The 21,727-nt window shown below is 38.6% G+C and overlaps 1 protein-coding gene across 3 annotated transcripts in view; it reads left to right on the top strand.

Annotated features, from left to right (window-relative positions):
• ATP2B2 (ATPase plasma membrane Ca2+ transporting 2) overlaps nucleotides 1–21,380 on the top strand; it is a 157,364-nt gene extending 135,984 nt beyond the window's left edge. For 2 of the 3 annotated variants that reach the window (XM_057383188.1, XM_057383186.1), the window contains 2 exons: nucleotides 3,273–3,455; nucleotides 20,132–21,380. In XM_057383188.1, coding sequence (XP_057239171.1) covers nucleotides 3,273–3,455; nucleotides 20,132–20,443 — 495 coding nt within the window. In that variant the 3' untranslated portion in view covers nucleotides 20,444–21,380. Of the gene's footprint in view, nucleotides 1–3,272; nucleotides 3,456–9,551; nucleotides 9,639–20,131 lie in introns of all 3 variants that reach the window. The other variant, XM_057383187.1, reaches the window with a different exon arrangement.
• The last annotated feature ends 347 nt before the right edge of the window (nucleotides 21,381–21,727 follow it).

The following is a 21,727-nucleotide window of genomic DNA, read 5'->3' as shown; positions in this document are numbered from 1 at the left end:
CCAAAAGAAAGCAGCAAAGGCAAATGCACTCTGACCTTCTCTGGAATAGAATTCCCCCTGCAGGATGTGGCAGAATTTTGGAGCTGAAATGAAGTTTCAGTTCCATATCWGCCAACTCATTCCCTTGCTGAAACTGTCATCCTGGTTACTATCATAGGTGAAATTCCAGTGCATTTAAAATATTCCTGCAGTGATCCTCCCTCCACCTAATTCCATGTGTAAGGGTGGAAGAGGTGCAGAAAATTCTTTTTTTCCTTTAGTAGTTATAGAACAGCATAGTTAAATTAGTGTGTCCTTTTAAATTTCTGATTGTGTTTGTAGATTGTTTACATTCTACATTATTCTTTTATGTGCAAACACAAAGTTAATTTCAATTATTTCAAAGTTAATAATCTTTTTTTTTATCTTTGAACACATTAATGGGGTATTTAAGTTGCTGCCTTCTGGTACAGTAAAGAAAAATGTGAAGTTAGAGCTTTTTCTCTCAGATGTAAAGATATTTGTAGATCAACAGTTTGTCTCTATGAAGAGTCAAGAAATTGCCACCTGCAATTGAATACTGATGTGGTTCTGCTGGAATTGCAATTGATAGATGCTTGCTTTCAAATCTGATTATTTGTTCTCTTCTGGRAAAAAAAAAAAAAAMAAMMCAACTTTTTTGGACAGTTTGGCCTCATTTTTCCTTAGAAATGAGCTCAGAATCAGAACAGCTTTTAATGCCTATCTTGCTGAAAACTGTATTATTAGAGGGTTCTACTGTAATTATTGCCTAAGGTTGGGATTTGACTTAATGCCTTGCAGGAGGAAGACCTAAATTTAATAATCTCAGAAAGGAAGAATTTTTTATTTTTTGTCCCARCTATTTGGAAAATACCAACTCTTGGAGTCAGGGAGAGGAAGCAGAATCCAAACAGTTTCATTCAGCTGTGAAGAATTTCCTGCAGCCTTTGATCAATTTTTTGGCTTCTAAATTTTGTTATCCGTGGCTATTACATAACCACTGAGATCTAATACTAATATCAGCTTTTTTTCTCCACTTCAGTTGCCTGAGGTTTATTGTGAGACCTTAGGCATTAATTTAAAGCTGRTATTGGAACACCTACTCAATTTTATCACTGAAAATAAAGCAGTTACAAAGGGGAAAAAAAATCTTTGTCTTGTGGTCAGTATTTAGTGACCAGAAAAGAAAAACACMAACTAAATATAATTAATTATGATGTCCACATTTACATGATTTACAGTCTGTGGCAAGGCCTTTCTTCATGGAGCTCTTCAGTGAGAGAGAATTGTTTTCCTTTAGWAGTGGTGCCTCTCTTCCTTCTCAGCCTTTTCTCTCCTGTGATGACTCATTCTAGTTCAGCACAAAACAAATTTGTTATCCTTTTTTTTTGTCATCCACCTCCTGAACCCGTTGTTCTTGTGAACCACTAAAAGCCTTCAAGATTTCCAAGTTTCAATGTCAAAGCAAGCACTTGTAAAAGAAATTGAAGGAGTAGTTTCTAGGAAGTCAATTTGAGATGCTTTGAGGGACAGCTTTCTAACAGCTCCCTGTTTTCTTTCAGCTTCTCAAAACTGAGGCTTTCTAAAGCAGGTCGTGTCACATTCCCAGAATTATTGATTGSTTTTTAAAACTCTGATCATTTTTCTGGGAATAATATTTGGTTGATTAATCTGCATCCAGTCTATTGAGTCTGTGCCCTGAACTAGGTGGGTGTTGGCAGATACAGAAAATTAACGAACAGAAAATAAATGAACAGAAAACCAGACACATAAACACCTGAAGGAACGAATCAGAGCAGAGTCTTATCAGCCTGGCTGAGGTGCTGCAGGAGGRGAACCTTCTACCACACACAGTCACCACACAGTACAGTTATTTTTATGTGTTTTGGCTTAAAATTCCTCTATGACCATCACTTCCATCAGATCCCACAGTCTCCAGCAGCTTCTCTCTGTAGCTTTGAAAGCTGGGAGGCTGAAGGACTTGCAGTAAGTATTCAATGGATGAGGATTTCCCTTTGTTCTGTCTTTGCTTTGTCACACCCTTAATTTGCCAGGTTTTCATCTTGCTTTTCAACTCCTTCTAAAAAAGGTTTTATGGTAGTGTAGAAACTGGATTTGGTTTGGTTGGGTTTTATTTTCTTTTAATCTGTCTTTAAAAACATTACCATAAAAATGGCTTTGTGGGTTGTGAAGATTGAGGAGACCCTCAGCAAACTCAAAGGTTTGCTGTCACCCTGAAAATGTTTGGAATATCCATGTGTCTTCACTGCATCCATTCCAGTTTCCCAAAGCTCTCCTCACCAATTTTCCTGCAGCTTTCTTGGTTCTCTCTTCATTTTTCATACATCTGGGTTTCAGAGCTGTGGTGCTTCAGTACTGAAAAGAAGACAAAAAAGCAAATTGCAGCAGTTTATTGCTAAATGGGGCTAATAGTTGGCTTTGTAGGATATTTGCTTTGAGCATTCAGTGTGTTCCAGGTAATGCCTTGTTTAAATTACCATTATTTAAGGAATCAGAACSGAGAGAAAATCGCTGCCCAAGAGGGTAACACTGCAATGGATTTAAAATAATTGTCTAGCTACAATATCTACAATTCTTTTAGATTATTCTGTATTAATTGCTTCCAAGGGCCACTTCGGTGGCAAACAGGATGAGGAGAAGGGAAAAGTTAATCAGAATTTATAGGTAATAGKGACACAGATGAGAGAGAGCTCTGTAAGGAATCCAGCAGCCAGATCCACACCTTTCAGAAAACTCAATTTTGGTAAACACCAGGAAAAGCATTCCAGCTTGCTGAAACAAAGGGAAGCTGAATCCATGAACCAAGGCAGTGTGAGAAGATTTATCAGCATGAGATGCAACAAAGTTTCAGCTTCCATTACCATAAGTTATTCAAAACACCCAAACTCTAATTCCATTAGAGATAGCCATTTTGTTTTCTTTCCCTAATTACATTAAAATACTTCCATCTTGTTTGATTTTTTTGAGAAAGKAGRGCAATTTTCCCWGTCCTGAASTTGCYCCACRCTGTGATATAGTGGTGCAAGTYATGCTAATTGTTTACACAGTAAACTAAATATTGTGGGACTAAAATGGAGTTTTAAAATGTTTTTAAAATGGAGTRCAAAGTGCTGTAAGGAACAGGCTTAGCTCAGCTTTTCTGAAAGATTATAGCCTTACTTAAAATATTATCGTTCTTCTGTCATTAGCAGATTGTTATGCTGTTGTTCTTGAATGAGGCTTATGTTTTCAGTACTTTTTTATAATTTTAGGTCATTGCAACCATCCCAACAAGTAGGCTAAAGTTTTTAAAGGAGGCAGGGAGGCTCACTGAGAAGGAGGAGGTCCCTGAGGAAGAGCTCAATGAAGATGTTGAAGAAATAGATCATGCAGAGAGAGAGCTCCGACGTGGACAAATCCTGTGGTTCCGAGGGCTCAACAGAATCCAAACCCAGGTATGATAAAAATGAATGCCCACAAGGTCTAAAAAACCMAAAAAAATGTTTAATATGAGATCAAGGCAAGCTAACGTTAACAGGAAAGCCACGGAGTATTTGTGTGTGTGGAGGATGGCACTGGTAATTGACTGTTCTCAATGGAAAAACATGAAAATCAAACTGGGTGAACTGAGCAAAGGGGCTGTGTGCAGCAGAAGAGATAAACTGAAACGATTTTAACATGATAAGATGCAAAAAGAGGAATCTGTGATTTGAGAATACTGTGACTGGATGTTCTTTTTCTCCTTGAGTGATGACAGCTCATAAAATTGTGCTGCTTGGCCAACGTCAGCTCACAGAATGTTATGAATCTTTCTAAAACGTATTGTTTGATTTGCTCAAAAAATATATTGTTGCTGCCATTGCTGCACTAACGGAATAATTGAAATTGTTGAGTCTGAAGTATGACGTCCAATTTGATTAAAAAAATAAATCTGTTCAGTTCTGGCACTGCCACACATAGATCACAATTAAAAGGGATTGATTTTCTTTCCTATTAGGTAATGAAAAATGCGGTTCTGGATTTGGTTTGAGCAGGAAGGGCCTAAGCAGCCATTAAATACTGAGGTGTAAGCATTGGCTGCTAGGAATGATTCCTTGGAAACATCTATCCCCAACTTGCTAAGCACAGAAATCCACGGCATTTTTTAATACAGCAGCTCTTTGCACTGAATCATGGTGCTAAATATAGTGCAGATGAAGGAGCTGTAAATTTGTCCTGGAGTGCTGATGAACATCACGTGAGATATTTTGCCTTTTGCATTGCACTGAAGTGTTTCACTGCACTCAGGTGTGCTCTGCTTGATCTTTCTAAGATCAAGTGTTCGTGGCAGCTTGCAGCAGAGAACAGATATCACCCWAGCAGATGTGCATGTTTTACATGAGCCTGACAAGAAAAAGAGGTGAATCATTAAAAAAAGATCTTTTTTTCTTGAAAGAATCTTCTCAAGAACATTTTTATCTCAGAAGATTTGGGTATTTTTGTTTTCATTCAGCACAAACAGTGCATTTTACTTTTTCGCATCTACAAATTGATACTTTTATTTTGGGGGGGGAAGATGCAGCCATGCATTTAGAAAAATATGACAGAAAGAAGTCAAATTAGGGCAGTGAGGTCTCTTGGCTGCATCTTCAGAGCATAAAATAAAGAGGGTGGAAACTGCTGGTAGAGAGATGAAGGATTTGGGGAACTCCCAGGGTTCTGTGCTARGTGATTAAATACGGATCTTCAGCTTTGAGCTTGTGTGTGTTGGCTCCATTGAGTCAGGAGCACTCATCACTAGAGAAAATTCAAATTTCAATTGTGACAAACAGGTGCCCAGGTAACGGTGATCTTTAGGGAAYGATGATCTCTAAATGTGCATTCTTTTCTCCCTGGTGGCTGTAGGAGCAGTGGTGCCTGTTGGCATTTCTGTCAGGATGTCTTTCTGGTTGGGGTGAGTGCAAACAACTACAAGCACAAAAAAAGCGAATTACATTCTTTAAGTTCTTTCTCTAGTCTGAGAGGTAGCTTTTAGTTCTGCATCTCTTTGTCCACTTAATTCACAGAGAAATGATTCTTTTATACCCCATAAACCCAAATGAACATTGATTATATCTCTTTGCTAACATCCATCTTAGTCTCYTTTCTGCTCTTAGCTGTAGAAGCCTCTCTGGTAGGATGTCTCCCTTCTCTCTACCAAGAGGCCTCTGTGATTTTTCTTCTCATTTTGTTGACTTGGTGACTTTGATTTTTTTTGCATCCGTTTCACATCTGTGGAATTATAATGAAAAAAAAAAAAAGAAAAAAAAGAGAAAATGGGCCAGCAGATTCAAAAGTAATGCCCAGGTGTGCAGTGGAGAGAGATGAACTCAGGGCAGATGTGCTCCCTGCTGGAGGGCCCCTGAGCTCTGCACTATTCCCTTGTGCCACATTTCTCAGGAGCCAGCTAAAAGAGAGCTGCTGGAAGAAGATTGGGGTGTCTGTAGCATCCTTGGGAGGATTTGCAGGAATTCTTTTCTGCCTGATGCACTCCTGGAGAGGCAGAAGAAGAAGGTGGAGTGTGTCCTCATTTTCTATTGCTCTGAGGATGGCAGACTGGAATAAATTCTGGGCTCACCATCAGACTGATCATTCAATCCAAACAAAACCAGTTTCCCACTTTTTACTGTAAATTGGCCTATTTTCCCTCATTTTCTCTTCAGTCACCATGGGAGAGAAGGCCAGAGCTCCCAGCAGAAGCCTTCACTTSTGAGACAAAGAGCCTGCACTAGGCTGGGCTTTGTTTTCAGATAACCAACASATCTCCCTCGCAGTGCTCCAGTTCAAAACCATCCACACTGACCAAACTTTGCCCTGCTAAAGGCATTTTTTACCCTACATCCCCTCTCAAACAAAGGTTCAACCCAAGACACCAGAGAAGGGATTTCCACTCATTTTTCTGTTTCTGTGAAGACATGCATAAATTCACTTGAAAGAAAGGTGCATGAAAAATGCCCATAGCTAAACCAGAGAATGGCTGTCGATTTCTGATGGGGCTTTTTCTCCTTTTGTTCATTTTGATATTTTGTTGTCTAATAAATACACAATAGGGAATCTTTGGCTGGATGTGTGCTCTCCTCTGAATGAAATGTTCCTTACTGGAATGCTCTCTCAGGTCACCACTGAGGTGTGAAGCTTCACAAAYGACTCATCTTAGTTATGCAAGTTTGGGGAGGATCTAAAAGTGGCCAAGAAATTGCATAAAGRCAGGACTTTGCAACCTGTGCTAGTTTTCAGCAGGTTTTTCCCAGTCTTTGTTGCAGTCCTCATCAGTTCTTTATCATGAAGGAAGACAGGACTGATCACACCCTCTTGGCAGGTCTAACAGCTTTTGGGAAGTTCATCGAGTTCACGTTCAGGCAAAGCTGCATAATATCAGTAAAAAACAGAAAAAAATATACATCTTACCTCTTTTATTTGTAAATTGAAAGTTTCTCTGACTGTCTCACATTTGAGAATGGAAACATTCTGAAGTGTGGAGATTCAAAAACTTTTCATGTTTGTCAGAATTTATACCCCCAGTCTAATTCTTTCCTCTTCTGCTTCATTCATCCTGAAATTCAGTTTTCTTTACCTGCATCATGTGGGAAACAGTTGCCTGAAATGTTCTGAGAATAAATGGAAAAAAAGCTGAAATAAATACAGGTGACAGAGTAGCTGCTACTTAAAGGTTCTTCCTCTTCAGATGCTACAAACCACCCAAAGGTGCTCRACTGCATTTTTCACCCTTTATTTTTCACGTAGAAAACATGAAAACTTTTCTCTTGAACCAGTCCAAGCCTTCCAGAGTGAAAGCCACTCCTGGCAAGGGGTTCTGAAGTTGGATAAAAAGCCAACACCTATTTTGTGGGTTCCATGCAGCTTTTAATAGAGAAACTATCGTGGTAGCCTGGTGTAAGTGGAATGAAAATGGTTTTATTTCATACAAAAAGGTGGCTTTTATGGTTTTGTTTTTATTTATAATTGATAACCTGGTTGGAGCCTAGGAGGATAAGACCTGGTTCCCATTAACATCAATAACAACAGAAATGCTTCTGAAAATCTGTTTTTTGTTAAAAATCAGGAAAAAAATATCTGTTCTGTGAGGACTATTCTGCTACTATATATTTTTTGACTGCTAATCACTGATATTTTTATTACCTGTACAAACCTAAAAAAAGTGGATGTTTCGAAGTATAGAACATAGAGAAAAATGAGACAGGTGTGGAAAATATCCACCTTATGGATAAGCTTCAAATGTAGGACAGTATTTATTCTTTACCTAAAGGCCTCTAATCAAAACACAATTTCATCCTTATTTGTGTTGGAAATTTTTTAAGCTTATGAATTTTCCTTTCYTTTTTCCTTTTTAGCAGCTTGATTWGTTCTAAATAAATGCATTCCTTTGTCATTAAAATGTTACATCTTAATGCAAAATGCACCATTTATTTCCATGAACTCTTTTCTTCTTTGTTATTTTCTGCTTTGAGAAGATAAACTTTTGGGCCAAGTTCTTCTYTTCTTTCTTGGCTTCAGGCAGAGCACAGCCCTGTGTGTTCAGCTTTTAGGATTCTGAGGAGGTTGTCATCCTCCCACCATGAATTATATCCATGAAGAGCTGGAGTTCCTTTCTTCAGGGGAAAAGCAAATTACATGCCTGTAATTCTTATTCTCTGAAGAAACCTTTAAATACAGATCTTCCCTTATCTTTTCACTCTTACACCAAGGGCTCTCAGTTTATTAGGAAGGCATTTGCACATCCAGAAATGCCCTTTTATCCATTTCATGCCCTCAGTGAGAGTATTCAAAGCCTTTTTTGAATGGTCTCTTTTGAAGAGTGCTCTGTCAGCTGGCTCAGACCCCGAAACCCCAAGATCTGTATTTAATTCTGGTTTTGTAGAGCATTCCAGGTGAGTATTTAATTATMCACATGAGCAGTGGTTTGAGCCATGTGGTTTCCATGAACTTTAGCTAATGATCCCCTTGTGCCCCTCTTCCATGTGCTAACTCACCTCATGTGTCCTTTGGTTTCCTGTGGGATTTGCATTGGACATGTAAGTCTGCTGCCAAAACCAAAGCTCCACAAGGCTGTGGTGACTGCTGAACACTGTCCAAGCCCGAGTGTGTGCTCTGAAATGGAAACAGGGCTCAGCCAGAACAAACCAGCTGGTTGGGCTTTGTGGAGGGAAATTCACTGTGACAATTGCACAGCAGTAACCTAGGATCCCTATTCCAGCTGGCTGTGGTTGGTTATTCCCATAAAAACATGCAGGAAAAGAAACAATGATGGCCAAAGAGAAGATTAGAGGAGAGAAAACATCCATATTATTAAAGATRCAGCCCTACAAATTGGTTTATTCCTAAGATTGACCACAGCAGAAAATGCTAAATTCATTCTAGTGCTTCCCACTTGRAAAATTTAAGAAGGTTTGCACCAAGATTTGTGCTGTTTAAATTGATAAAAATACCACCAATTTACCACTTTCTAGGCTGCGTATCTTCAGCGATCTGGGTTGCACGATCTGGTAACAGTGGGTTACTTCAAACAAGTAGTTGGTGAATTCCTCCCTGGATATTCCTGCTCTTTGTTGTTGTGGTTGTACTGATACAACAGARAGGACATTTTGGGGTGTAGGCATTCGTGGGATTTACTCGTGCCAATCCCTGGCTTTCCCTCTGTACCCAGAGCCTGCTTTTCATGAGGTTCTACGTGCCAAAGGATGCCTTGCAATACTCATCCTCTGTGGTGAGGAATAAAAACTCTCAGGGAGGTGCTCAGGAGGATCTGTCAAACAGGGAATGCAGCAGGCATTCCTGTGTGAAAATAAATAGAAAATTATAATGTTATTTGCTGCAATAGTCAATGCAGTTCCACATTGTTTTCTGGGTGATTTTAAATGCTCTGTATAAAGATAAAACAATACTATTTTTAAACCTCTAGTTATAAATCCCTAACATTCTTTACCACTATGCTAAATTTATATAAACTTACATTACAGAAAAAAGTCAGCTCAAATATTGGAAGAGTTATTTTATCAAACTAGTGTACTGACAACCCTGAGTTTGTAGCAAAATGGAGTCATATTTTGAATATTCAAGTTTTCCTGTTTTGGTTGACTGTCATCCCCATCCCCCTCTGCCAAATTCTAATTGAGTGACTGAATTTTTCTCCCCCTGAAGAGAAATAACAATGTAATATTAATCTCAGTAGGAAAAAGAAAAAGAGTGGAGATTAGTTATATCAAGAATTCCAGTTCATTTTTTTTTACCTCTAAATAAAATGGTTTAAATTTTAAAAGACTTTATTTCAAATCTTCTACTTGTTTAAAGTGATGCAGCTCTACCGCCTCCTACGGAGCTGCCTCATTTTATCCAGACAGAAAATTTGAATCCTTTCTAAAAACATTTAAAWGGGGACACTTAAAAACATTGATTCCGACTGAAGTAAAAGCGTGTGCACGGTTGATTTGTTGTTTTTTTCATGATTATTCCTGTCAGTTATGCAACTGTATCCATACTTTAAGCAACTTGTCTCGTTCTTTCCTCCGTTACAGATCGAAGTAGTCAATACTTTCAAGAGTGGCACTTCCTTTCAGGGGGCTCTCAGGAGACAGTCCTCCGTCACAAGCCAGACCCAGGATGTAACCAATATTTCTAGCCCTAGTCACGTATCGTTATCCAATGCTCTTTCCTCTCCTACCAGCACCTCTGCTGCTGCGGCTGGGCGTGAGTGTGAATTCTTACTGCACCCGACCCTCAGAGATGCCAACTTAGCCCGAGTCGCTTGAGACTCAGCTCCTCTGCCCCTCCCCAGGCTCTGCTCCGTTTCTGAGCTCAAAACCCGGGACATGATTACTTTGTGTACACTAGATACTCCCAGGAGTTGCTCCCTCTCTGTCTCTTTGCTAATTCGCTGTTAGAACAGGAATTCATAGGCATTTTTTATCCATTGTGAGGAGATTTTAATTTTATTTGAGGCTTCTCTATCAGGTTTTCTTAGTCTCACTGATATATTTTCTACTGCTTATAAAATATAAACTTTAAATGATGCTATAGCTTATCAGATAACAGATCATTCCATCAGGAAGACTGTGTGTAACACATCCAGGAAAGATGTACAGGAAGGAGCAAGGAAACAGGGAATCTAATTTATGGTGCCAGGCTAAGGGATTGAACTTTACAGGAAAGGTGAAAGACTTATTTCGATTTATGATATCTTATTTAGATTTATTATCTCTATCCTATTTAGATTTATCTCTAACTTATTTAGGTTTAGATTGATTGTATTTGTCTTACTTAGATATAGATTTGTTATCTCTAAATTCACTGACAGGTAAGCATGGAAGCACGAGGGACCCAGACAAGTTAAAGGATAGTRTTGAAACAACAAAATCAATGTGGTAACAAATTTCTTAGAAGAAACRGATTTCTGAATGCTAAAATCCTGACACATCTTGCTTTTAAATGGAAAATATCTACTGGAGAGGTACTGAAATGAATAAGGAAGGACTGCTTCACTCACAGAAAAATTCCAGTTGTTCAGGAAGATAGTTAGAAATTTAATTTTGGTTTTATATTTTTATTTAWTCAGAACTGTAATTAGCTTATTTTTTTAATTACAGCATTAAAAGAATATTTAAATGTATAGAAGTCAGTTTATAAGCATGTCACATACTTCAGAGGATACTTCCTTTCAGAAGTTTTAGTGAGAAGTTGGCCAAACAGAGATGAAGCTGCTCCTGTCTGCCTGGCCAGCAGAGAGAGGGAAGGCAGGCAGAGATAAAGGATAAAATTCCAGAACTCCTGCAGAAAAAAAGGAAGCTTGACCTTTCCATTCTGGTTGAGTGCCAACCCTTTGGTATTTGCACACCAAGCATTCAGACAGGAATTTGATAGCAGCAATTAAAATCTTATCAAACAGTCACAGAATAATCTCTCATGTATTTGTCCATCAGACAGACCTCTAAAGGGGTTTCGCTTTTTTTTTTTTTTTTTTTTTTTTTTTGGTTGATTGATTAGTTGGTTTTTAGAAAGTGTCTTCATGCAAGAGCAGAGCACCAGAAGTTTTGTTGGATTTAAAGGAGGAACTTCATTTTTGTTAAAGCTAGTGAGGTTCCAACTTTGGTAATTGCTTCTTGTAGATTTTTCTATATTTTCTTATTTTTTTTTCCTTGGGAAGTCTGACCTTAGAACTTTCACCCCAACAGCCCCAGCTATTCCAGGCAGCAGCAAGATCAGGAGATGTGAAGTCATGGAGCTGTGCCAGGTTGCTGAGCCCAGGTTCCCTCGTTCCACAMTGAGCAGGGCACAGAACACCAAAATTCCAAACCAGCCTTTCATCGAGGGAATGATTGCCTGGAATAGAGTTCCTACATTTGAGCAGGAGCCAGGAGCAACTGGTTGTGCTGTGGTAAATGTTTCAATAACATGCTGTGGCCAGCACTGAGGGAGGAAAGATCTAATATAATTTAAAGAGATCATTTATCTTCCTTCTCTCCTCTCCACTGCAGCAAAGCACCAAGAATTGAATAGTCTTGAGTCTTGACAAGGGCCTCACTCGTTTATGGGCTGCAGTTAATTAACAGGAGAAAGCAGAAATTGCTCCAGCCTTTGTCCCCTTTCATTTAGAGAAATGAAGGTCTCCAGAGCTCACTGTGGTTACAGCCACGTTTCTTCAGTAAAATAAAAGCCAGATGATTGATTGGTTAAGCTTCCCAGAGATAAAGATCTCCATGGCAGAGGGCAATCACAGATTGGGATTTTAAAGTGGTTTTTCTGGACTGTTGGTGTTTTATTACCACAGCAGAAAGTCTGTTGGTATTAAATCAGAAATTATAACATTTAGGGAGACTTTTAATTTATTCATATAAGGACACAAACTTATGAATGGCAGTGGAAAAAACCCATCAAATAAAACCCCCATGGTTTTATTTTTAAATGGGGTGTTTGCAGTGGGTTGTTCATCTTCCAGAACCTGGGGAAACCTTTCCTAATCTAAATTTTGTAGAAATGGGGWAAGTTTTTATGAGTTGTTATTTTTTGAGGAAATCCCAGTTGCTCAATGCCCACTTAGGTCTGCTTTTAAGCTCTGTATTTAAAATATATGTGGGCACACAGGACTGGCTTTGTTCCTCTGAGCTGTTCAGAGTGGCTCAAACCCCAGATCATTCCCTTCTTCCTGTAGGGTGGAAGGGAATAATGGGATAAATGTACTTCTGATTTTGAAGCCTTCCCCACTCTCCAGGAATGTTAAAAATATAGGTAAATATATTATGGGGAGTATCAAGGGAAAGCCTTTAGAGTACAGGAAAGAAAACAAGGTCTAGTTCTTTTAACTTGMTCAGCCTGTTGCAACAATTGGGACATTTCAGGTGTCATTTTGGGTGCCCAAAACTGAGAGGGTCTGATATAAAAAAAAATGGGAATCACATCATGCTGTATTGATAAGATATGTAGATCTAATTTAACAGACCATTTATGAAGTTCTTTACTAATTGTATTGCTTTTTAATATGTAGTTCATTGTGAAAGCTCACCAATCTGTGAGATTATCTGCAGGTGTATAATAATATTTTGGATTTTTTTTTTAAATGAATTCTTTTTTTTGGGCAAAATAATGTTTGATTCAAAGCTTAGTGCCTGCTTGAAAAGAAATCTGTGTGTCAAATGTAGCCACTCCTAGAGTAATTTGTGAARCAGGATAGCAAGTTCTTACCTGTAWTTAGCAGCCATTCACAAACATGACCCATTCWGAGTTGTGGAATCCCTTAATTAAAAGCAGTTGTACCAGGGAATATTTAATTCAATACTAAAATTTCCCTAGTTGGCCATCACGGTGTTTTTGCCATTAACAAATTACAAGTTTCTGGATGTCACCATTCATTGATAACAGTGAGATCCATGAGTCCCTTATCTCTTTTGRAAGACATTGCAGCTTTAAATAAACAAAGCAAAAATTTCAGATTAAAACCTGTCAGTTTGTATATTCTACTAAAATTAGGAAATTCATTTAAATGCAAATTAAATATGCATACAGTTAAGCTACAGAAGATGAAAATATGTGAGAGTTAAGATTCTCTGGGGTGATCTGAGGTCTTGTCAGACACAGATTCACACAGACAAACTTCTGTCATTTGAAAACTCAACCACTGCAGAACTCAGAGGTGGGTTCAGCTACAAGCTTTGGTGGATTTGTATTTTATGTGCATTTCTTTCTATCTTTTGTCTTGGGGAAGCAAAATCAGAATCTTGAGGCAGTAGAGCAACTGTTTTACATTTGAAGCTCAGAATTTCTAAACGCAAAAATTATATTGTGTTTAAAATGAAATAYGTGATTAAAGCTTTTACTACCAGAGTTTTTAATCAGGTAGAGGGTGAGAATATCTAACTGTACACAAAGTAAACAAATCTTGATCCTCCTCTGTTTATAACTGGTTCTCAGATGTTGTTAATGTTAGCAATAGGTTACCCCTGCAAAAGAACAGTTTTAAATTTTCCAAGAAAGACACACCTTTAATATTCCTTTGTACTTGCACTTCCTCTTATTCTTATATAGAGTTCCTAAGTTCCTACTCTTCCCAAGTGGAAGCAGCCAGAAACTGCAGGTCCCTGACAAAAACCCATCCTTCCTTTCAGAAATATTGTAATTGTTGAGTTTAGGAAGCATTGGGGAAAAAAACCAACAAAACCAAACCCCAACAAAAGGACACCTCCCAGAGTTCCTTTTCCATGGTTCTGTTGAGATCTGTCACTTTTGTGAGAGGTTTTTAGGAGTGAATATTTAATGGAATCACTTGCAACTTTTTAGTGCATTAACTCCAGCAACAGTGGCCTCAAACGAGCCACTTGTGAGACAGAAAAAAAATTGCCAAATTTATAGCAGCAATTAAAATCTTATCAAACAATCAGAATAATCTCAGAGGTATTGGTCCATAATACAGCTCTCTGAAGGTTTTTTACCTTTTATGTCTGGTTGATTGGTTTTTAAGAAGCGTTTTCATGCAAGAGCAGAGCACAGCACCCTTAAGACTGGATTTGTGCTCTGCTTCACTCATTGGAAAGCCCACAGCCTGCATTCAGGGGCTTCATTTGCATGGCAAGACAACCTTTTCCATCCTCCCTGGAATTAAAGAACAGTTGCCATTTCTGAGCTGTGCCAGCAGTTTGCAGGGAGAGGGGCTGCCYGTTCAGATTAGCTGGGGTGGCACGGGGGCAGGAACTGTCATTTGAAGTGTCACCCAGGGCTCTGCTTTGGACTGGCACAAGGCCAYGAGCATCTGCAGTTGTGTCACACCAACGTAAGACACGCAGCCAGCTCAGCTCCCGTGGCTCTCACAGCTGTCACAGAGAGCATTTTAAAGACACTTTCGTTTAACTGTTTGCAATCTCTTGTGTATGGAGAGCTTTTCTATTTCTTACATATTTAATTTTCTAGAAATGAAATAATTCTGAATGTAGAGCTAAAACTTGAAATAAAATCTTAAGTTTGGATGGAAATTTTTCATGAAGAAAAATGGYAACAATTTTCTTTTAAAGAAATAATTTATTTCCATAAATGTTAAAGCAAAGRTTGCTTCCCAGTATTGATCTACATTCAGATCACAGACCAAGCCCAGGGAGCACTTTCTGCCCAACAAGGTACAACCATCAAAGGAGGAAATGAAACAAGCAGAACTTAAATCAAATCCACAGCTAAAATTATGCTTATAAAAGTTGCACCATTGAACCAGAGGCAGGGGTTCCATCCTAAAGCATAGGAGTTCCCACTGGTTGTCACTAAGGTTTGACAAAACCCTGCTGGGTATGCAAAAAATCAAAATCAATGAACTTCAAAATCAATCTTGTCCCTGAAGGATAATTAAGTAGGTTTAGAGCCTAAATTTAAACTCAAGTCCTCAAGTAGAGATGTGCTGTGGCAAGAAGGGTTAGATCCTAAAACACAAACACGTTYGTTTAAAGGGTTGTGTGATTTATTTAAGCTGGATACAAAAATGTCCAGCTCCATAATTTTGCAGCAATCCTGCTGTGGAAAGGGGAAGCCCTGCATATAGCTCTSCTCTTTTACTGTCAAACACAGAGGAATTCAGCCCTGTGAGCCCCTTGTGCAATGGGAATCAGGCCTGTGTGGGTGCTCTGCTTTCCTTGCTGCCTGTGCTTTGACTTCTCAGCAGCACTTGCAGGATTTGCTGCAACTTTATGTGGAAACAGAGATAATGTTTTGCATCTGTTTCACTTATTAAAGAAGAACACTAGAAATTGGAATTTTTTTTTAAACTTTCTATTTGAATTTGCTCAACTTCTGCATCCTACTCTCCAGAACATACAAGGCACAACATGTACAGGTGACTCCAACACATGCAGCATCTCCTGTGGAGACCTACTTTTTCTGATTTACTCACCTAAAACTGGGAGGCTTCAAAGAGAAACAAATAGCAACATACTGAARGTGTTTTCTATTTCAAAGCTTTACATATGCTATAGTCCTTGACCAAACTCCTTGACCTCTGTACAGCTTTAGTTTCGATCTAGAATAGTCTCACTTACACCTAAGAGTTGGCATCTCTTTGCAAAATTGACCTCTTGTTTACAATTTTATACTAATCACCTTACTGATCTTTCAGTATTGAATTTATTTGCTGTTGCAGTGCCCTACTCTCTACTGTCTGAATATTAAATGTGTTTGTTTTCCCAGAGGGCTAGAGAACATTGGACAAAAGGGTTCAGCAGGAGAGAGTGAAATAAAAAGAGGTTGTGAGTCTTTAACCTTGAGCCTGAAATAAATGTGAACCAAACTCCAGATACTTGGCTTAGATGAAGCCAGGTAAACATTCGAGTATAAGCCCACGCACTACCAACCAGAACACAGCTGTTGGTGCTTACCAGGCTTTGGATATTTTGCCTAGATTGTTGTACTTAGGACTGACATTCTGCATTATCATCTTTTTCTTCTGATGGGAAAAAATTTGTAGTATCTAAAATTCTATTTCTTTTTTTTTTTTTTTTTTTTTTTTTTTTTTTTTTTTTTTTTCTTGCCTGATGCAGTATAATAAATCTGACTTTCAAGGTGGGATGAAGCTGAAGAGTTTTTTTCTGTTACAGCTCCAGAGAAGAAAGAAGTGGAAACTTATAGCAATGTCAAAAATGTCCTGAAGTGTTGTCCCCGCAGTCTTTTGTTAAAAGCAGTTCATTTTTTTCTGTTGTCTCCATTCCTGTGAGAAAAGGGAGCTGTATCTCACTGTTTGTCTTCCCTTGGCATTGTCAGTCTCATAAAGAAACACCATTACATGAACTCTACATAGTTCATACTAAACCAACACTTCCCAGGTTCTATCCATCACGGATGTCCCTGCTTTTCCATGCTTTTACAGCCATAACAACATCCCAAGTTCATCTGCTTGATTTGATCTTCCAAAAAAATCCCTGGGTGGGCTTTGTTTCAGCAGAGCCCCTAAACATTTTTATACCAGATATTACTTCAAATCTTGAACTTAGGCATGTATTAAAAGAATTTGTTGCTGTTGAGCCATGTAACTCTGGGTAAATAATATTTTCAAATATTGGAATTGGATCAGCTATAATAGGTAGATTAAATATTGTAGCATTATGGTAGAGAAAATAAAATGCCACCTTTATATGCAAAAAACCCTCTGCCTTTGTTTCCAGTCAGTTTTGTCCCTGTAAGGAATAATTTAGTACATTGGGGGACAGACTTTGAATGATATTTTTGAATTTTATTGTAATGCAGAAATTTTGTCACTGAATGAGTTGTGACTCTAAAAATTTTTTTTTCCTTCTGGATACCAAGCTAAGTATGCAAAATTTTCAGCTGAGGAGGGGTTTCYCTCTTAAGTGAAAAACGAATGGAAGACAAATATACATCTCTGTAGAGAAATTTTAAGTAAAGATGTAGGTTTCTACAGCTCCCTTGTGAAGAAAACTCTTTAGAAATCTAATTTTATTTATTCTCAGCTTTAGGGACTTGCCCGATTTGGCCTTTACATTTCCATTGCCTTCRGAGGATGAACTACCTTAGGTATCAGCAGAGCTAAACCAGTTCTAAGTTCATTTTCCAGTACAAACCCATAAGTAGAAGCCATTGTAGAAACATCTAAATGTTCCTGGAAGACCCAAACAGGCCAGACCAAACTTTTGCCCCATACCTTCAGCCAAAGTGAGAGACTGCAGTTCTCTCTTCAGACCACGAAGCCAAAAGTTATCATTGCAATGTTTCCCTGCAATGGCTGGTTCATTAATTCAAGCAGCCTCTGCAGAGCCCCAAATCCAGGTCATGGCAGGCACATTTGCAGAGCTGCCTGTCAAACACAACTGGAATCTGTACTTTTCCCTGGATTGGCTGGAGGCTTGGAATTAAATCCAAATGAGATGCCAAATGTTGGTATTAAAGCAATAGAGCTGCTTTCAGTGCTGGGGGATGTGAAGCTCACAAATTGAGATCAGTTCCTTTCTTGCTAAACCACAGAGATTTCAGTACAGTTTGTGTGACGAGGAAAAGCTTTCCTTTCACTGAATTCTGCTGGATCTGTTCAGGATAATATCAAATCCTTTTATTTAAATAAAAATTTGCTTTCACTAAGAAGAATCCAGCTGACAGATAGAACCTCTGTCTATCCAATAAGAAGTGGCTGTTTTCAAGATCATGGAATTATCCTGATTATCTTGTTGATAAGCCCCAGCGTTCAGCTGCAGCTGAAGAGGTGACTGGTATTTGTGTACAGACAGCAGAAATAATGGGGAGATTTGCAGAAATGTCACCTCATCAGCCCACACTATAAAGTAACCCCGTTACAAAAAGTTTCCTGGTTTCAAATAGAACAATATGGAAATATGCTTTTAAGGCTGCTTCAACAATCATACAATTTTTTTCATCATTCAGACTAATTACCCTACACTTTCAAATGCAAGCTAGAACGGCATAGACAATGCAGGAATTAGTTTGTCCCCTTGTCTGTCTCTAGCAGTGCAAGTGAATCTCTTACCCCRTGCTGTTGATTGTACAGAGCCTTCATACAGCTCGGCACAACTCAGAGATTCAGCTTTCATAAGCCCCTGTTTTTTAACTCCAGGAGCTCTCTTAGGTACACTGTGTGACTGTAGTAGGTAAAASTGATGCAAACAACTGATGCAAAATGTATTTGTTTGTTTTATCGTGCAAGACAATCTTCCCTCTTGCACTACTGGCAACCTAAAATGTTCTCACACCCCACGATGTGGCTAAGCCCTCCTGTACAACTCCAATCCTCTTWCTTGGAGCACAAGCAGTCACATGAACTACTTTTTGTACTGTGCCCTGCTGTTACCAAATGTATGTGTGAAGGGAAGGAAGGGAGAGAATTTGGGCTGACCCCAGGATCTGAAGATGGCTGGACTTCAGCTGTTAAGGTTTTCAAAAGATGATGGATATCCAAATTGAGAGAGCATAAACAAGGACCGAGTTCAAAGAGAAAAACAAAAAAAACAGCCAGCCTCTTCCTCAAATGTGCTGAAATTCTGTCCAACTTGGCCAGCTCCAAGCACAGGATCAGCTGGATCCTACAGCTGGAGCACTGTGGCCTCGTGCCATTACTGAAGTGCACTCTGCCGAGGAAAAGAGGAATTAAAGCTTTACAAATTAGTGGTGTATCAGGCCACYCAACAATGTGCAGCATATTTACATGTAAAAAGATCCACATGCCAACCACCAAACCATCTCAAATGTGTGTGGAGAAGCTTTCACAGTACCTGCTTGCACCTTTTCTGCCTCTGCCTGTGTTTTAGTCTCCCCCCTGAGAAATGCTCAAGGGTTGCTCATGGACTACATGGAAGTAGAGGGWTAGAACTCATACTTAGTCATGAAACATTTGCCAACAGATCACGTTTTGCCATTCTGTTTTTTCCACTCTGCCCCTCCACCCCCTTCCAAAAAGTTCTGTTTTTTTCAGCAGTAACCCAGCACAACCCTTCCCTTCTTTTGAGAACTGGTAGGTCCCTGGGACGTAGAGAGCATCCCTCCCTTTGCCCGCCCACAGAGGACGTAGCATCTCTGCTCGTTGCTCTCTTTTCCTACTGGGAAAGCCGTGGGCACCATCCCTGAGAGTCGCTGGGCTGAGTCTTGAGTTGATTTTCACCTCTGTTCTTACTGCCAGGTGGTTCCTGGCATTAGATGGCCCCTGGCACAGGTCCCTGACCTACTTTAAAGACTGCATATATGGCATAAACCGTGTGGCTTTCAGCATTTAACTGCACAACTGAGACACCAAATGAAAACAGCTTGTTGTTAACAATGGGACTCAATTCAACCCAACAATCAATACATTATTTTATTACATGTTCTTCTATTTATTAACAAGCTAAATGGCTAGAACAGTGGGTCTATACTCGAGTGTTTACCTCACATCTGCATGAAGGACAAATAAAAGTTGGTTCGACGATACTATGTTCACATTATCCAGGCTTCCAAGTGTAGTTGTTGTGTGCAAGTTATCTCTGTTCATGTGGTAACTGTGATTTTTTTTTTTTTTCCCCTGTGGTAGCATGATTACGCTTAGTACTTTGTCTGCTTGGCTTTTTGTGCTCTTGGCTGCATCCATKTAGATTTTGCTTTAAAACATTGATATTCTAGTTTTTACACTTGGCTCCTGTGTGTGTCCCATACGTTCCCATCCAACCGTGTCCGTGTTCCGTGCTTTTCTGTTTGTGAAGTGTGATATGTTATGTGTAATGGTTCTTTTTTTAACAACAATACAAAAGAGACTTTTTTAATTAAAAAAAAAGCCTTTCTACTTACTCACTGCCAAAAAACTATCAACATGCATGGTTTGACATTTGCATTACAATTAACATGGCTTGTCTTTTACTAGGGATGTACCACACGAGTGGACCTTGGCTTTCTTTAACCACTCCTCCCCATCAGTTCTTTGATGGCTTTAAACCTTGATTTATTTTAATATTGCAGTTGGTACAGACATTCAAAATGCACATAACTGAGCCACTCGTTTATGCATATAACATCCAGAGACTTTGGACTCCAGCTGCCTGCACTGCCCTAACCATGTGCTACATTTTTCACCAAGTGTTCTCTGCCCCGCTGCTGCCCTGGGGAGGTGCCCTCTGACAGCCCTTTCCTTTTCTCCCCCCAGATCCGCGTCGTGAAGGCATTCCGTAGCTCTCTCTATGAAGGTTTAGAAAAACCAGAATCTAGAACCTCTATTCACAACTTTATGACTCATCCTGAATTTAGGATAGAAGATTCCCAGCCCCACATCCCACTCATTGATGACACAGACCTAGAAGAAGACCCTGCTCTCAAGAAAAACTCGAGTCCACCGTCCTCGCTGAACAAGAACAACAGTGCTATCGACAGTGGAATCAATCTTACAACTGATACAAGTAAATCAGCTACCTCTTCTAGTCCAGGAAGCCCAATACATAGCCTGGAGACATCACTTTAGCTGAAAAGGTCACTGCAAAAAAAAAAAAAAAAGGTATAAAAGTTAAAATAAAATAAAATAAGAAACCCCACAGCAACCGAGATATATAAATATATATATTAAAAACATTGCTGGCTGAAAAGCTGTTTGAACTCTTATTCACTCTGAGACAAGTGAATGAATTGTTGATCACAATGGTTTTGGGGAAAGAATGAATGGCTGATTTACATAACCCCCCCTCCGTTCCCTTTCAGAAAAACAAAAACAAAAAAAAATCCTCCTGCATGAATGTACTGTACACTGCTGGCCCTTCTTTCTCTCTTTTTGTTTGTTTTTATTTCCTTTTTGGTTTTGTTTTTTTTCCTCCTTAAGCAGGAACTGCAGAGGACTTCTTTCTGAGGCTATTTATCCAATTCACTGGTCTGTGAGTTTTTTGAAATGCTTGTGTGGCATGGACTCAATTGTATAGATTAATTTAAATAACTTTTTTGAAGTTGCAAAGCTTAACTTGCACAGTAGATTTGCACCAGTTGGACAGAGGAACTTAAACATTTATGAGACTATATATAGAGATATATACATATAAGTATATAGATAATTAATTATATATATGTATATATCTATCTATATATATATAGTTATATATATATAAAGTTTCTTTGTTGGCATGTTGCCTTGTTTCTGCTCAAATTGCTCTGACTATTTTAACTTATTTATGTCCTAAAAAAGAATGTAATTTGTTTACAAACCTGTAGATAATATCCTTAACTATTTGTAGGGTTAAGAAAGCACTTCCTGCCGAAGTAGTATAAAAATGGCTCAGCTCAGCTCATTGAAAATGTCTGTACTCTCGCACCCTGGATATTTTATTACAACCGTGCTCTGATTTCTGCCTGATTTTTTTTTTTGTTTGTTTTTTGTTTTTTGGGTTTTTTTTTTTTTTTTTTTTTTTTTTTTTTTTTTTTTTTTTTTTTTTTTTTTTTTTGTTAATAATGTAGATACTGCTAGTAAATAACAAAAGAAGCCAAAATATAACACATTGGATGTAGCATTGTGATCCTATATACAGGGAGGTAAACCAGGCTTCCTTTGTTTCAAATAAAAATCAAAATGATCAGGTTCTCTCCTTTTTTATTTTTTCCTTCCCTCTGATAATCTTCTTGGACTCGTTTTGGTGCAACATACAATAATGGAGGCTATTTCATTCTTTAGACATATGGCAATGGCTTCTCAAACTATTTTTAGAGAGATATTAAATTAGTTTATAATTTAAAATAAGTTATATTTGCTTTGTCTATACGGAGA

This window comes from Malurus melanocephalus, unplaced genomic scaffold (assembly GCF_030028575.1).
Source record: "Malurus melanocephalus ecotype Western Australia unplaced genomic scaffold, MMel_1.1 scaffold_614, whole genome shotgun sequence".
NCBI classification, from domain to species: domain Eukaryota; kingdom Metazoa; phylum Chordata; class Aves; order Passeriformes; family Maluridae; genus Malurus; species Malurus melanocephalus.
Note: the sequence above shows the minus strand (reverse complement) of the source record. Positions and strands in the feature narration are given on the sequence as shown.